An 18,201-nucleotide genomic window follows, 5' to 3' on the forward strand; every position below is an offset into this window, starting at 1 on the left:
AGTCAGATTTTTCATCCGGCCGCCAAATCACAAATAAAGACACAGAGACTTATTATTATTATTAAGACTTATTATTAATTATAAAAGCTTGATTTTAGCTCGGGCTTTTCCCCACTAGCTGTTATAACTTAAATTAACCTGTTTCTATTCATTTACATTTTACCATGTGATTTTTTTTAACCTTTCTTTCATTCTGTATGTCTAACTCCTGTGTATGTAGGCGTCTCTTTCACATAATTCATAAACCGTGATTCCTTCTTATCCCCCTTCCCCAATCCTACTTTTCCTCCTTGCCTAGCTGGCCGTTTAGCTCTTTATTATACCAATCGCAACAATACATCTTCACGCGATGTAAAAAGGTCCCACAACAGTCTTCTAAGAAGTTGTCCTTAAGCCCTACCCATTCCCCAGCTTGCGGTTCTCCTTTCTCTAGCTCCATTGCACTTTGCAACATTCTTCCCCACAGTAGTAATATCTTGTATCCTAATTTAAAATTATTTATGAAAATGTCTCTTCCAGTAGGTTTGACCTTAAGAACGTAGAACAGGCCTAGTACTTAGACTTTTGTTCAAATGCTGGTAAAACAGCTTTATTATCGTAGGCACATGATTTAATTGCTACACCTTTGGTTTTTATGACAGGCTCCCTAACGCTTTCGGTTGCTGAGAACAGGACGGCAATCCGTGTAAAGTAATAGACCAACGTAGATGCCAATTAAAGAGTAAAACGTTAAACACTCGATAGCTAAGCTGACCTATTTTCACCGTGCGCGTTCTTTTACAGAGCCCCCACCGTCCGGCTCCTCCAAAGCGGCGGTACACGTGGTCTGGGTGTGTGGGCCTTGTCCCGACGCCGACTCCTGACTGGCTCCGCCGAAGAGAAAGCCCCGCCCACAAGCCCTGCCAATCAAGGTTGCGCAAGAGCCTGTTCAGCCGGGCGGGCTTCCTGTTGCTAGGTTTACCGGTAACCGGGCCCGGCTGCGCGTGCGCAGATCGCGGAGGCCGCTTTCCCGTTGGGCGGAAGGAGGTGACGTCAGCGACGCGGAGTGGGTCCTCCCTGAGCCCGGGGAACGTTGATTCTATGGGCCCTCTGATGGCGTCATAATCCCGCGCCTGAACCTGGCTCCGGCTGAAGCAGCGAAGGCGGCAGCGGCGGCGACAGCTCTGGGGTTCGCGTCTCGGGGTGTGTCGGCCGCCGCTGCTGCTCCGGCCTGGAATGTACAGATGGCTGGCTAGGGTTCTCGGCACCATTCTCCGCTTGTGCGAGCGGCCCGCGCCCGGGGCTCGCGCCCTGCTCAAGAGGCGGCGCTCGAGCAGGTAAGGCGGCCGCGCGCCGGTCCCCTCCCCCGCGCTGGCGTTGGGCGCCGCGGGCCTGTGGGAACCGGCAGCTCCGGGACCGCGGAGGCCTGGGGGCGAGTCCGCCTTTCAAGCTGGGAGCGGAAGGGGAGCGGGAGGCCGCCGCTGTACTGTTCGCCCGAAACAGCTCCGGTGGCCCGGTGTCACCGCGGGCGGGCAGCGCTGGGACAAGCCAGTAGGTTAGGAGTTGGCCCACGGTCATTTGACTGCGAGTACTGTTCTCTTCGCACCAAGGAACAGCAGTTGTCTTGTTTTACAGCAGCTGTGTGTGTTGGGCTGGAGGGGAGGAGAATGGTCCAGTTCTTTAGCATCGCTGTAAGAGGCGGAAAGAAAGTAGGTACCCTACTCTAAGGCTTGATTAAAATTAGAGTGAAATAACAACAAATATTATTACTTAGCAGCTACACCTTTACCTGTTTTATAGCCTTCCCCTTTAATTAAGGATTTATCTAGAAAGTAAAACACTGTACAAATTCTATATTCCCCATAAGTCTCTCCCATCCTTCCCTTACTATGCTGTGCCTGCTTCATTTATTATTATGATGATGGTTATTTTTTGTGTTTCCAGGTCAAGAGAAGTGGACAAAAATTGGTTTAGGGGAATTAGAACTAAATGATTCATAGATGATTCTAGAAATGTAGGTCACCGATGGGATTGGGTGTTAGCTAAACTGGTACATATTCCAGAGAGATAGAATCAAGAGAATTTAAGATGTTGTAAAGTTCCTAAAGTAATCTTTGATGTACTAGGTAAGGGCAGACAGTGTTTTATGCTGGGTCTGGTGTTCAATGAAACTGCATCTTTTATTGAATGGGGACTGTTAACAGTTATTCTCATTCAGAATCATTCAGTGCCCCCCCCCCTCATTTTAGGGACTAGAAGTGTGTCTTAGTGGTAGAGTGCTTGTCTACCGTGTCTGTCCTGTCTTCCATCTGTGGCCCTGGGGTGGGTTTGGGGCAGGGCAGTTAATCACTCTCTCCCAAGCTCCCCCCCCCCCATAACATACCTCTTAAGGCTGCTAATATTGACACTTGAAGTAAAAAAAAAAATGGCTGTCTTTGGGGTTATTGTTCCAAAAACAAATGATTTATTGGTTCAGTTTGACCAGATTACACATCATTACAAAATAGGAAGTTTTGGGTTTTTCTTAAGATTTAGAAATAAGTGCTGGGCAGCCGGGCAGTGGTGGTGCTCACCTTTAATCTCAGCACTCAGGAGGCAGAGGCAGAGGCAGGTGGGTCTCTGTTTATTTGAGGCCAGTCTGGTCTATAAAGTGAGTTCCAGGACAGCCAGGGCTGTCACACAAGAGAAACCCTGTCTTGAAAAACCAAAAATCAAAAAAAAAAAAAAAAAAAGATTTAGAACTAGCATTCTGTTTTACACGTTTCATCCCATTTTATGAATTGTAGATGGAATTAGGAATGTTGTATGGTATGTTTTTGTCTTGGTTTTGAACCCAGAGGTTTTTACATGCTAAACACGTGCTGTACAACTGAGTCACACCTCCAGCTCAGAGTAAGTTTCTTTATAGAAATACACATGTTGCATACGTATATACATACTTCTTTTCCTTTCTTTACAGCACTCTGTTTCCTACTACAGTGGACACTGATGAAATCCCAGCTAAAAGACCAAGATTAGGTATTACATTTTAAAACTTCATTTCTTTTTAGTAGGAAAACTACATGTATGGAACAAAATCCAAAGGTAAAATATTGCGACAATGAAAAAGTTGCCTCTTTCCTACCCTTCCCTACGCCACTGTCTTTCAGATATGTGCAGTGAATGTGTTTAAAGTGCTAAAGTAGTCTGTAATAAAAAGTGACGTTTTCTTTATTTTTAAGCACCAGTTTAAACTGACTGATCAGATTCATCTGGCAGTGTGAACCAATCTGATTTGTTGTCTCATCTGCTTTCTTGTGTCTTCCTGGTAGACAAGAATAAAACAGGTTAAAGGGCCAGGCACAGTGGAATACTATAGTGTGATCCCTGTTTTCAACAGTGCTTGTGAATCTGGGTTATTCCAGATGTGTTGGTTAACTGTGGAACTTGTTGCTATTCCATTTAAATCTAATAAATACTGAGTATGTCTTGATCTTACATAATTACAGGAAATTAAAAAAAAAAATTAACACGCCGGGCGGTGGTGGCGCACGCCTTTAATCCCAGCACTCGGGAGGCAGAGGCAAGCGGATCTCTGTGAGTTCGAGACCAGCCTGGTCTACAAGAGCTAGTTCCAGGACAGGCTCCAAAAAAAACCACAGAGAAACCCTGTCTCGAAAAACCAAAAAAAAAAAAAAAAAAATTAACACTAGGCTTAATTATAATCATTTTTAGCTAAGAAAAACTGAGCTTCTTTAAAAAATATAAATAAATATTAACTCGTACTTGAATGTAGTAAAGTACATAAAGCAACATGGCAAAAAAACAACACACCAAACCAGAAACAAAAAACAACTGGTGGTACCCAGGGCCTGGTTAAGACAGGCCTTTGTCTTATCTACTAAGGATGTTGAAGCCGATAGGTCAAAGTTCAAAGCCTGCTTAGACTACTGAATGAGACCTGGTTTCAAAGTAAAGTAGTTAGAGGGTGGGAATAAGTTCGGTGATTTTCTAATATACTCAACACCCAAATTTCAGTCCCTCGTACTGCAAAGCAACACTTCGGTGGTATTAGAGAAGGTTCCTGGGTTAGTTGTGTATGGTAGTCACCTGCTTCTGTGCTGAGCATCACCCCACTCCGTCAGACTTTGATTTCACACAGCAGAAAGGAATCTGAATTGGAGATGCAGCTGGGTAGCACAGCATGCTGACCAGCAGCTCTTCTTGCGGTGATGTTCTTGAAGTATGGCTAGTTTAACTCAAAGAATTCAAGGTTTTTAAATCCAGTGTGTGTGTGTTTGTGTGTGTCAGTGTGCGGCTGTGGCTGTGTCTTAAGTAATCCAAATTGTCCTCAGTCCTTTTCCTCAGCTCCCCCCCAGTTCTAGAGTACAAATTGTCCTCAGTCCTTTTCCTCAGCTCCCCCCCAGTTCTAGAGTACAAATTGTCCTCAGTCCTTTTCTTCACCCCCCCCCAGTTCTAGAGTATAAATTGTCCTCAGTCCTTTTCCTAGCCCCACCAGTTCTAGAGTAAAAATTGTCCTCAGTCCTTTTCCTCACCCCCCAGTTCTAGAGTACAAATTGTCCTCAGTCCTTTTCCTCATCCCCCCAGTTCTAGAGTACAAATTGTCCTCAGTCCTTTTCCTCACCCCCCCAGTTCTAGAGTACAAGCGTGAGCCATCACACAATAAAGAACTGAATTTTTAATTTTCACTAATTTACACGAAATTACATGGTAATCACATCTGTCTTCGGGGTGACTTTAGGAAGGGGACCTCATGGAGCAAAGCTATGATTTTACTGTGAGAACCAGAGTCTCATAGTACACCAGGTCATGTGAGCGTCTTTTATAGGTGAGACCTTCCTTTGTAAGAATCTAATGAGCTGACACAGTGTTAGGATAGACCCATTTTTTGATAAAATTTGTAGGAAAGTAAAACATTCCAATACTTTAGTGTCTGTTACTCTCATCAAGAAGTATGTCTTGTCTTCCGGAGTCTGTGGAATAAACACCAATCAGGAGTAGAAACCATCCTTCAGCTTCTTGTAGGAATAACCTGGAACTGCTTCCCAATTCCTGAAATGAAAAACAACTAATTTGAAAATGTTAGAATTTTTTTTTTTTAGGACAGGGTCTCCATATGTAGGATGGGCTATCCTTAAGTTTACTGTGCTGCCCAGGCTGGTCTCCAACTTGGGATTCACCTCATGAATTTGGAATTATGCTTGCTATTTTTATGTCAACTTGACTCAAGCTAGAGTCATTGGAGAAGAAGGAGCCTCAATGAGAAAATGCCTCCATAAGATCTGACTGTAAGCAAGTCTGTGGGACATTTTCTTAACTAGTAACTGATGTGGGAGGGCCTAGCCCATTGTATTCCCACTGGACTGGTTGTCCTGGGTTCTGTAAGAAAGCAGGTGAGTTCCAGGACAGGTTCCAAAGCTACAAAGAAACCCTGTCTCAGAATAAACAAACAAACCACCAACAGACAAATGGAATAAAAAAGAAAGCAGGTTGAGCAAACCATGAGGAGTAAGCCAGTAAGCAGCTCCCCTCCATGGCCTCTGCATCAGCTCCTGCCTCCAGGTTCCTGTCCAGTGTGAGTTCCTGTCCTGACTTTGAAGAACAGTAATGATAGAGTGTAACCCAAATAAACCTTTTCCTCTCCAGGTTCCTTTGGTCGTGGCATTTCATCACAGTAATAGTAACCCTAATTAGAACAGGATGCTTCAGCCTTCTGAATGTTGGAGTTACAAGTGTACGCCATTGTGGTCAGCAAATATGTAAATTACTTCTAAGTTGGCTTCTGCTCCACCTGACCAACACATTTTCTCACTTATTTGAGCCGTTCCCTTTCCTAGAGAGTATTTATTTTGCATTTTATCTACATTGGAACTCTGTTGCTTAAAGCCACCATTTTAGCCTATTTTTCTCTGAGGAAGAAACTAGTTCTTTACAGTATCTTTCATTGGCAAGTATAAAGGAAACTATAGGAAACATAGATGTGTAGGAAGTGAGGGAGGTATTATTATAAAAGAAGGAAGTAGAGGAGCACTGAAATCCCCCCCCACACACACACCATTTGTTTACTTCTCGATTTTGTAATCTTTGGTACCAGGAAGAAGTGAACTTGAGATTGTTCAATGCATCTGGTTCAGTCGTGGGATAGCGTTTCTTTGTCGCAGATGCTCAAGAGATGGTTTGTTTTTGTTTTCTCTCAGTCAGGATTTATGAGGGGCTTTGTAGATGGCTGTTTAAGGTAATCATGCTGTTACCTGCCTGGGAAACTAGTGAGTATCAGTGTTCTCTATAGGTTTTCCGTGCCTGGCAGTCTGTGTGTTCTTTGTTTATTTATCCCTCATCTCTTTGAAGTTTCTTTTTATGTATTCTACAAAGCCTACTGCTCAAAAGCTGCTATTGCAGATTGTCTTGGGAATCAGTTTGTGGCACTAAAGTAATAGTTTAATGATTTCATAGCAGCTGTGCTAGTTGATTAAAACAAAATTCATGTGTTAGAATTCCATTTTTTTCAGTTGGAAGAAGTATTTATTATTCATGCACACACACATGAGTGGAGTTGTGTTGTGACATGCCTGTGGAGGTCAGAGGACAACTTTGTGGGTTCAGTTCTCTCCATCTTTATGTGGGTTCTGGAAATTAACCTTAGGTTGCTAGGCTTGCAGGGCAAGCACTGTTACTCACTAAGCCATCTTGATGGCCCCAAAGTACTTTTATAGATACATTTTTATTTCAGTGTTCAAATTAAGACTTTATTAAAAACTAAGATAGGTTCTTTTCAAAATATAATTAATTTTTTCTGCAAGTTAATGCTGTGTTTATGATTTGTTGATACTTTCTAGATTGCATCATTCATCAAGTGAAAAGCGGTTTCTACAATGCTGCGAGTTTACTTGGATTCCCATGCCAGCTGACCACAAAACCCATGGTGTCTTCTGCTTGTAATGGAACACGGAATGTGGCCCCTGCAGGAGAGGTCAGTGGGGCTGGGATATTGGTCTTTTTTTTCACTTCTTGTTGTTTTGTGTGGAAATGGAACCCAGGGCCTTGTATATCTTTTTTTTCAGACAGGGTCTCTTTTCATAGCTCTGGTTGTCCTAAAACTCACTATGTAGACTTGGCTGGTCTCAAACTCACAGAGATGCACCTGCCTCTTATCTTTTGAGTACTAGGATTACAGGGTGCCTGAAATGGGTCTTCTAAATCTAAGTCCAATTTATCTACACACTGATGTTTGTACTTAGTACTAGGATTACAAGGTGCCTGAAATGGGTCTTCTAAATCTAAGTCCAATTTATCTACACACTGATGTTTGTACTTAGTTTGAAAAAAAAATTACATTGTTGTAGCATGACTAATAAAAGCCCAGAGACAGATATTGGGGTTCAAACTGAAGATCAGAAAAGCAAAGCAGCCAAGCCACTAGAGAGTTCTTAACCTCTTCTAAGGCTCAGACAAACCAAAGGGCGATCCTGTCCTCAGAATGACTGTAGACTGCAGTGCTCTCCATCAAACCTCAGACTGTAGACTGAGACCTGAGCTTCTGTCTCCTCCTGTTTTATATTCCTCTCTAGTGCTGGGATTAAAGGCATGCACTGCCACCGCCTAACTAGTGTGGCTGCTGGGATTAAAGGTATGTGCCACCACTGCTTGGCCTGTATGGCTCACTAGTATGGCTAACATTGCACTCTGATCTTCAGGCAAGCTTTATTAAAACACAAATAAAATATCACTATACATTGCAATATATTTTTTAACATTGAATTTAAAAAATATTCTCAGTCTTTTGGGGGAATTAACATATAGATTGACCTATTTCCAGAAATTATGCAATTGTTAGCTTTGATATGAAGATCAAGAAACTAAAGGTAAAAATTTAAATATTTTAAAAATATTTATAAAGAATGTTAGGGGGCCAGCAAGATGGCTCAGTGAGTAAAGACTCAAACAAACTCAGGCTTTGCTGCTGAGCCTGATGAACTTAGTTCAATCCCCAGGACCCATACTGTAGAAAGAGAGAACAGTTTCCTGGAAGGTGTCCTCTGACCTTCATGCATGCATGCATGCATGCACAGGCACTGCTGCATGTTCACGAGCTCACATGCGAGCACGCGCGCGCACACAAAAGGAATGTAATATTTTTAAAGAAGAATATTGGCTCATTTAGCTTCATGGCACACTCTTATGATCCTAGTGCTCAGAAGCCTGCTGCAGAAGAGTTAGATGAGCTTGGACATTTAGGACTATTTGTGACAATCCAGTGAGACCCTTGCCTAAAAAACAAAAGGAAGAAAGAAAAGAAAAGGCCAGGTATAGTGGCTAATGCCTGTAATCCTTAGGAGTGGAGGCAGAAGAATCGGTGTGAGCTTGAGACTAGCCGGGCTCCATAGTGAGTTCCAGGCCAGCCTGGGCTACAGAGTCAAGTACTCTTTTCAGAACAAAAGACCAGTTGAGTGAGCGTGAGGTCAGCCTGACTGTACAGTGGGCTCTGCCTTGCAAGGGAAATTCGTTGTTTTCTTGTTTAAGTGTTTGTGGGGGAAATGTAATTATTTTTTTTTAACTCCTGTCAGTTTTGACAGCTTTTTTTTATCTCAACGATATTATTTCTGTGTGCTAGCTTGAAAATACTCATGGCTAGAGTAAGCTTTTATATTAGAAATGTTTTAAGTTGCAAGCTGGGATGCTACAGAAGCGACTGCTTTGTTTTAGGTATTTTCGAGCTCTTCATCTTGTGAACTGACGGGTTCTGGATCCTGCAACAGCATGCTGAAACTGGGTGAGGTGTCAGATTGTTCTTAGCTGCCCTTCTGCCTGTGTCCCCTTGGCCTGCAGGATGTGAAAGGAAAGCACTCATTTGGGTAGGATGAGAATGAAGGCCTAGTCTCTTTACTGTCCATCCAAACAAGTAGGGCTGAGGTCTGCCTTTTACCAGACATAGGACTCTTCAAAAGTTCTTTGACCTCAGTGTGTTTTAGTTTCTTATCTGGAAAAGGGGCCAATAATGTACTCAATTTTAATTTTTTGTTTTGTTTTGTTTTTTAGTCAAACCTCAAGTAAATAAGAACAAGTCAGAAGTCTTGAGCATTGTGTTTGAAAGTTTTCTATCTTGTAGAGTATTTTAGTTAAAAGACAACTTTGGATGTTGTTTCTCGGGTGCCATTCGGGTGGAGGCACACACCTTTCATCCCAGCACTCAGGAGGCAGAGGCAGGTGGATCTCTGTAAGTTTGAGGTCAGCCTGGTCTGCAGAATGAGTTCCAGGATAACCAGGGCTACATGGAGAAACCCTGTCTTGGAAAACAAAACAAGAACAACAACAAAAACAAGTATAGGTTTTATCTTAAATTGTTGGGACTGGTTTTACAGCTTCTTATGGACCCCAGCAGTTGAGCATCCCTGGTCTAAATTCTGAAATCTGAAACCGGAAACCTTGTCATAAACACTCAGGTTTCACATGAAAGATGTTCATCCTGGAGCTTAATTTTAGCATTCTTGTCTGAGGTGACTACTGTGTTTGTTATATATATATTAATGTGACTGCAGATCAAGTCTCATTGATTAAAAAGCATGAAAGGGGGCTGGAGAGATGGCTCAGAGAATAAGAGCACTGGCTGCTCTTCCAGAGGTCCTGAGTTCAATTCCCAGTAACCACATGGTAGCTCACAACCATCTATAATGAGATCTGCTACCCTCCTCTGGCATATAAACAGAACATTTTATATATAATAAATAAATCTTTTTAAAAAACAACAACATGGAAGGGCTGGAGAGATGGCGGGGTGTGCACTCTTGTAGAGGACCTGTGTTTGTATCCCAGTACCAACAACAGGCAGAACTCCAGCTCCAGGGGGTATGATACCCTCATCTGAACTCACACACAGACGTGTGTGTGTGTGTGTGTGTGTATACACATTCACACATAATTTAAAAATAAGAAAAATAAATCTTTAGAAAAAAATCCCAAGAGCTTACTATATGCTAGGCACCAAGTCAGCTTGTCGGGAATAGCAGGAGACCTTGTTCTTGCTCAGAGTTCATATATTTAATGAGCAACCCTAAGTTCCTGCTTCTTGCAGCTGTATAGACTTCCATGTTGCCATTAGACCTGAGGGGAGAGCGTAATTGTATTTGTATGCACTGCACAAAATAGTGTTGTGGGAAACTCAGAAGAAGCCAGAGTTGTGAAGAATGGTCTTAGTACCTGCCATGTATGTAGAATTGTACTTTGAAAGAGGTAGCTAGTGAGAATCAGTGCTACAGAAGTTGAGCTTCTGAAGCCAAAGCTAAAGAAACGAAGCTTTATACTTATATTCCTCATACTTTAGTTAGGTTAGGGTACCTCTTGTGGCACAGAAGTGCAAAGATGAGTGCACATGTACCCTGTGTATTAGTTCCTTGACATTGCTGCGGCCAGAGTGACTGAGACAACAGCATAAGGAGCAAGATCTCTTTTAGCTCATGGTTTTTAAAGTTTATGTAAAGTGAATATGACTTAAGCGTAGTATTTTAATATCAGCTACTTGATTACTGTTGTGGTTTTGTGACAATTGAACTTATGGCCTCATGCATGTTAGGTAATAGTGTATGTACCACAGAGCTATATTCCTAGCCACCATTTCTTTTCTTGAATGTTTTTTGTAACTTTCATGCTAGAGTACTATGCTTTGAAAAAGATGTTAGTCTGTCATGTAAAACTTCTGTCCTAATGCAGACTGTTCACAGTGGTAGTTTTTCCTCTCATTACAAATGTGTTCTTAAAGGTAATAAGTCTCCTAATGGAATAAGTGACTATCCAAAGATCAGAGTGACAGTGACCCGAGATCAGCCACGTAGAGTCCTGCCTTTTGGGTAAGTGTTAAATTCTGCTTTCCTGTAAATGGAACCCACTCCACTGTTGCTAGGCATTTTTACCTTTGTTCTGTTAAATAATACTACGTAGGCACTCTGAGGGTAATAGCTTGCTGAGTAGCATATGACTAGTTAGATTTGAATTTGAGTGTCCATAGTATGATTTGGTTTTGAAAACCATTTTAAGATTTTTATTTTTGATAATTTGTGTATTTTACCTGAATAGATACCGTGTCTTTCATAGCTGGTGTCTGAGGAGGCCAGAAGAGGGCATTGACCCCCAGCCCTGATCCTCTGGAAGAGCAGCCAGTACACCTAATCACTGAGTCATCTCTACAAACCCATTTTATTTTTTTGATAGTTTTTTTATTTATTTAAGAATTTCACGCAGTATATCATGTTCATCCTCCTTCTGCAACTCCTCCCTGCCTACTCACTTTCATGTCCTCCCCCTCCTCCCTGCCCAGTTACCTTATATCCTCCCCCCTCCTCCCTGTCCACTCACTTTCATGTCTTCCCCCTCCTCCCTGCCCAGTCACCTTCATGTCCTCCCCTCCTCCTCTTTCTTCTCCTCCTTGCTCTCCCATCTAGTCCATTTTATGTTTTAACTTCTTCTGAGTATGGGATGTGCTTTGGAATATGATGAATAGACCTGGTGTCACTTGGTTGAAGAGAAGTGAGGTTCTCTTTCCCAGAAGCAGTCAGATACCAGTAGCTCCTAAGCTTGGGGTAGGACTTTGTCTGGTGTGAGCTTCCACAGTTTTTGTACATGTTGTTACAGTCTCACTGTGAGTTCATAAGTGCATCTGCCTGTTATGTATGGAAAACTCTTGAAGTTACCTCTGGTTCTTACAATCTTCTGTTCTTCTGCATAGATCCCTGAGCCTTGAGGGAAGAGATGTGGTATAGACACCCAGTTAGGGCTGATCATTCCAAAGTCTCTTATTCTCTGCTCATTGGCCCATTGTGGGTTTCTGTGTTAATAGCCATCACCAGGAGAAGTTTGATGAGGATTGAGGGACACACTGGCCAGTGGTTATAGACATGATTCATTAAGAGTCATTTTCATTGTTATATGCATTTAGCAGAATAATAGTAGTAGATTTTCCACTTTGAGCCCGGTACCTCTCCAGCCACAGATTCTTGGCCTTAGTTTCAGGCATGGCTTCCATCTCATGGAGCAGACCTTAAATCCAGTCAGAATTAGCTGGTTAATTAGTTATGGTTACTCCCATAACATTTGTGCTATTAATTCACTGTTAGTATAGCTTGCCGTGTGCATAGCTGGGTGAGTTTGATGATTACTTTTTCCTCTGTTGGTCTACATAGTACCTTCCAGCACTATGAAAGCTAACCAATATGACTTAATCTTTCAGTTGAGTGCTTGCTAGATTTCTTTGTGTTCTGTGACTCAAGTAGATGGTGCTCTTCAGCAATAAGATATTACTGCCAAGTTCTGGATGATAACCAAGAGCATTGGCAATAGTTTATAATGTTTAGGGGGTTGGTCTATGGGACCCTGTTAGGCAACAACTCAAAAAAGAGGTAGTCCATTAGGGATTATATTTGGTATTGTATGGTGTCTCGTTAGAGAATGTACTTTCTTCTCAGCAGCTATTGTAATTTTTTTCAAAATTGACTACATCTTAGCACATAAGCAAGTCTCAGTATAAATGTAGGAAGACTAAAATAACATCCTGCATCCTTTCTGACCACAAAGGAATAAAGCTGGATATTAACAATCATAGAAACAACAGGGGTACCCAGACTCAAGGGAACTAAACAACATACTACCAAATGACAGTTGGGTTAAGGGAGAAACCAAAGCGAAATAAAAAACATCCTAGAATTAAGTGAAAATGAAAACACAATATATACATTTATTTTATGTGTATTAGTGTTTTGCCTTTGTGTGCCTGTGTATATACCATGTGCAGTGCCCTTGGGAGCCAGAAGAGGGCATTAGAATCCCTGGAATTGGAGATACAGATAGTTGTTAGATGCTTTGTGGGTGCTAGGAACTGAACCCTGGTCCTTTGAAAGAATGGCAAGTGCTCTTACCCACTGAATAATCCAACTTCCCTAAAAACGATCTTAAAAAGAATTGATACTCACTTTCTTTTAAACTCTGTTTGTGTTTGTGTGTATGTGTGTGTATGCATATATATGTACAAGTGTACTGTGTGTGTGTGTGTGTGTGTGTGTGTGTGTGTACAGAAATCTTTACAACCTGATATAATTTTGGGGGGGGGGTGTCTGGTTTGAGATAGTTTCTCTGTTTAAGTCCTGTGGACTATGGCTATCTTATAGACTAGGCTCACCTTAAACTCAAGAGACCCACCTGCCTCTGGAGTACTGGGATTAAAGGCACAGCTCAGCTCACCCTGGTAAGTTTTGTGCACTGAACATACATGTCAGCTCTGTAAAATATTATTTTATCAATAATTTTCTTTCCTCTTAATTTTTTTTTTCTTTCAAGACAGGGTCTCTCTGTGTGGCCTTGGCTATCCTGGAACTGGCTCTGTAGACCAGGCTGGCCTCAACTCACAGAGGTTCACCTGCCTCGGCCTCCCAAGTGCTAGGATTAAAGACGTGTGCCACCACTGCTCAGCCCTCTTAAAATTTTTTATGCATGGGGCTGGAGAAATGGCTCATCGGTTAAGAGCATTGCCTGCTCTTCCAGAGGTCCTGAGTTCAATTCCCAGCGACCACATGGTGGCTCACAACCATCTGTAATGAGGTCTGGTGCCCTCTTCTGGCCTTCCGGCATACACACAGACAGAACATTGTATACATAATAAATAAATATTTTAAAAAAATTTATGCATTTAACATGTGTGTGTGGGGGGGGGTGTCAGAGAGAGAGAGAGAACACGCACAAAAGACAGTTTGTGAAAGTTGGTTCTCCCTGCATCATGTGGGCTCCAGGTCATCAGGCATGGCAGCAAGCACCTTTACCCACCAAGCTATTTTGTCATTTGTCCTCTTGATTATTGTCACTTTCTAGAGTTGCTATTGCTTGGATATCTTAAGTTCAAAGTCTTTTGCCTTGTTCCTTTTAAAGCCATGTTTTGTCAGGTTTGATGACTAAGATCTTTAATCTGAGCACTAAGAGGCAGAGGCAGGCATATCTCTGAGTTCAAAACTAGCCTGATATACCTAGTAAGTTCCAGGACAGCCAGGGCTACATTGTTGGTGTACAAAAGCATTCCATAATATCCTGGAATGGAGTATAACAAAGATTTACTTATCTGGGGATAAACTCACAGAAAGAGTAGCAATCCACAGTCCTCTGCATGCACTGGGAACTGGAATCGAATCCAGCCGTCAAGAGGCCTGCACACACTTTTCACCTGCATTGATTGTGTATAAGGCCACACCCAAAATGGGCCGGTATCTTAAAGGCTATTGGCTGAGGGAGTTCCCACAGCACCTTCCCCTTTTGTCTAAATAAGAGAGTTCTAAGCCTAATACAAAACTATATACAATAACAAATATCAAGTATTGTCCAGGGAAAAGAAGAAATTAGAATTACAACCAGCATGAACAACATCAAACAAGAAACATATGCTGAATGCTTCAAAAGTTATCCTAGCCTAGGGATTCTAACTCCTATGTTTAAAATGGCTTGGCTAAGTCATGAGAGGAAAGTCTTCAACCCCATCAAAAAGCTGAAAAGGGAAATAATATTACTTGAGTAAACAGGAAGCACAATCTAGCAACTTCCGAAAGGTGCAAGAAATGACAGAGACAACCAGCTGCCTAAGCAATCACCCAAACTCTCATTTGTAACTTTGGGGCAACCAACTTTGGCAGACAGACCATTTTCAGAGACAGGAAAATTTGAAAAACCATCTTACCTTGTCTTGGAAAAGTTTGGTGGGAGTCTTTTTGCATGTATCCTGCTTGTCCAGTCTGGACACGATGCATTTTGTCAGTGGTTGAGGCAGGGCAGTTCTTTGCCCAAAGGCCAGTTTTGCCAAGAAGAAACCAAGCTTCAATTGGAGTGTCTTCAGTGCCCAACATTTAGTGCAATGTGATCTAAAATTGTATTAATATACAGAATGTCTTAAGCAGAGGTAGAAATGTGTATACATACAATATGACAAAATAGCTTTGCATGGGCGCACAAATATTGTAAACAGAAATAGGAGCATATTCAAAATAACTAATTTGAATTTGTATCAATATACAAGAATATATACAAAGTACATTGTCTTAAATAATAATTTAATCTACCTATTATCCCATCCAGTTCCTTTTTTTTTAATCAGAAGAAATCTCTAAGCTTGCTTCATTTCCACCCCCAACCCTATACCACTTATAACCAACCCCTAATAGATGTCCTTAACCCTGAGGACAAACTTTGTTGGGAGAGGGGACGTAGTCTTCTAGAATTACTTCTAGCTGTCAGGGGGCGATGTTATTTCTTTGGGATCTTGTAAAAACTAAAATGATGGTTAAGTTTCAAGATTACTGTCTGGTATAATTGCAGATAGTCTCTGAGTAGTCGATAGGGTTTTCTGAAGTTCTTATTTGAAGCTGTGGCCAGAACGTTGTAAGAAGGTGCACCATCTCAGCCAAGTTGGAACCATCTTGAGCAGCTTGTAACCCAAAACTGATCTTAGAGTGGTGCTAGCAGCATAATGACGTCACATCAACCAGGTGGAATCGTTGTTGTGGGGCCCCATCTTCTTCCTGGAAACGCCAAAGATTACTGCAGGAAAATTTATTGTTCATTGTGGAAAACTTAAATATTATTCATACAGACATATATTAAATGAAAGGTACCATAAAAAATAGGTATGAGGAGAAGTAAAATTTTTTGAAAGTAGAGTTTTGATAATATTAGTCCCTAAATTTTATCTTCCTTCTGTCCCATACCAGGTGGCTCCTGATATGAGACAGAAACTATGACTTTTTTTTTAACAACATGCTTGGAATTAGGGAAGGATAGCCACTGTCAAACTCCAAAACCAGCTTTGATTTTTAAGTGAGTTGCTACTACCATTAATTATACTGAGAAGTAGGGAGCTATGTATGTTTACTACATAAAGAGACCCTGCCTCAGAACAAACAAACAAACCCCATGGCATGTTTTATTGATTTCTGTTGTTATTGCTGTCGGTTTGATTGTTTTTTTTAGGTTTTGTTGTTTGTTTTTTGATTTTCGTTTTTATTATTGTTGGTTTTTTTTGTTTTTTGTTTTTTTTTTTTAGTTTTTCGAGACAGGGTTTCTCTGTGTCTTTGGAGCCTGTCCTGGAACTAGTTCTGTAGACCAGGCTGGTCTCGAACTCACAGAGATCCGCCTGCCTCTGCCTCTGCCTCCCAAGTGCTGGGATTAAAGGCGTGCACCACCATCGCCTCTGTAGACCAGGCTGGTCTCGAACTCACAGAGATCCGCCTGCCTCTGCCTCCGGAGTGCTGGGATTAAAGGTGTGCGCCACCATCGCCCTGCTGTTGTTTTTTCTTTTTTGAGATAGAATCTCAACCACATAGTCCACACCAAGCTGGAATTTATGTAACTGAGGCTGTCCTGAACTCACTGTGTAGTCTAAGTTGACTTTGAACTCTTGGTTTTTCTGTTTTAGCTTCCTGGTTTTTTTCCTAAGCTCTCATAGTTTTTAAATTGTAGGAGTCCTCTCCACTCGGCATGAATTTTTTTCTTTAAGTATCTTGCTCCAGTTATAAATGTCCAGTGTCTTTTCTTATTTCAAAAACTGTCTATTATTTTACTTTTCTTTGAACTTGTTCTTTCTGTTCCCCAGGGCTTTACCTGAGCCCCTACTGCCTTGGTTTCTTTTAGTCTTTTCTTTCAAGTTAGATTCTTTATTACAAATTCTGGGTCAGAGCCGGGCAGGAGTGTGTGCATGCCTTTAATCCTAGCACGCAGGAGGCACAGGCAGACAGATCTCTGAGTTCAAGGCCAGCCTGGTGTACAGAATGAGTTCTAGGACAGTCAAGGCTACACAGAGAAACTCTGTCTTGGAAAAAAATAAAACAAAATTCTGGGCCTGGAGATGGCCGTTAGTAAAGTGCTTGTCGTCCAGACACGAGGGCCTAACTTTGGTTCTTAGCATTCGTGTCAAAGCTGGCCTACAGCTGCACAAGTCTTTCAACTCCAAGTGCTGGAGGTGGGGCTCCCAGATTCAGTGAAACCTAGGCTCAGTCACCTCAAAAAGTGAGCTGGAGAGCAACTGAAATAGATGCCTGGTGTTGGCCTCTTGCTTTCACAAGTACATGTGTGCAAATGTGAACCTATACAAACACAAATCTGGAGGTCCTTGGCTAACGACTTACAATTAAAGTGTACATTTTCCTTCTGTGCATGTCAGTTTTGCTCTGAGTTTCCCGTCGGTGTTTTGAAGTTCGCTCAGTCTGACTGGTGCTCTGCAGCATCCGCTTTTGCTTCCTCAGTTACATGTAGATGTATTTTTTTCTGAACCATTTGAGAGGTAGCACTTGCTTGGATTGGATTTCTGCTGTTTTTCTTAAATATTTGATTTCATTTCTTTAAGGGTGAGGACATTGATTTATATAATTATAGGTTATAAAGTTTGGCTTTTTTTTTTTTATAAGTTTTACTTAAATTTATCCATTTTAGGTTCTTCCCTGTCCAGGACCAGGATCCAGTTCAGGATTGCATAGTATTTGTTTTCCGTCTTCTAAAATCTGCTTTAATCCTGAGCATCTCCTTAACCTTCCTTTGTAATGGCATTAGTATTTAAATTTAAGAGACTGTGGATGTTTTTAGAGATGGTACAATGTTTTTGTAAAAATTGTATTGGACATGTTGTATCCTTTTCAAAGCACTTACCAAGAACTATGATATCAGTTTGGGCTGCTGGCAGTAACAAGGAGAGAGGCAGGTTTTGTCACCAGCAGAAGTGACACAGCTTTCTTGCTGTATTTAGTTTCTTTATTAATCATTAACCTTTTCCTTCCCTTCCCTCTCCATCCTTTTCCTTCCGGTTTCATTTTTTTTTCTTTTCCCCTCCCTCTTCCTCTTTCTCCTCTTCCTTCCCTTCCCTCTTCACCCCTCCCACTTTTCCTTCCAAGCTTTAGGGATTGAACCCAGGTCCTTGAATATTAGTTGAATATTCTACCACTCATTGATCTACACCCCCAGCCACTCCTGACATTCACCCTTTAGAAATTGAGATGGCTCTTGTTACCTTGCCTAACTGGTTTTAGATTTTTGGCTTGAAGCATTTTTAAGCCTCTGAATGGCTAGGACTATAGCGAGCTGCAGTTTCAGCATCTAATTTGCTAGCCTTTAGCTGATATTTCAGTGGTGCACACTGAGTAAAGGAAAAGTAGCTGCTGGGGGAGAGGTGTGTGCTGTAGGGAGCTAAATATGGGGTTAGGGTGGAAACCTGGC

At 41.7% G+C, this 18,201-nt stretch overlaps 1 protein-coding gene across 1 annotated transcript in view; it reads left to right on the forward strand.

The window, feature by feature from the left end:
- Positions 1–1,079: 1,079 nt before the first annotated feature.
- The window catches only part of Senp2 (SUMO specific peptidase 2), a 45,071-nt gene continuing 27,949 nt past the window's right edge, over positions 1,080–18,201 (forward strand). Inside the window, exons 1-5 of the mRNA XM_041677991.1 lie at positions 1,080–1,316; positions 2,939–2,997; positions 6,816–6,949; positions 8,683–8,749; positions 10,733–10,820. Coding sequence (XP_041533925.1) covers positions 1,216–1,316; positions 2,939–2,997; positions 6,816–6,949; positions 8,683–8,749; positions 10,733–10,820 — 449 coding nt within the window. The 5' untranslated portion in view covers positions 1,080–1,215. The remainder of the gene's footprint in view (positions 1,317–2,938; positions 2,998–6,815; positions 6,950–8,682; positions 8,750–10,732; positions 10,821–18,201) is intronic.

The sequence above is a fragment of the Microtus oregoni genome, unplaced genomic scaffold, assembly GCF_018167655.1.
Source record: "Microtus oregoni isolate MIOR12 unplaced genomic scaffold, Mior012 000029F_ref0000214, whole genome shotgun sequence".
Taxonomy (NCBI): Eukaryota; Metazoa; Chordata; class Mammalia; order Rodentia; family Cricetidae; genus Microtus; species Microtus oregoni.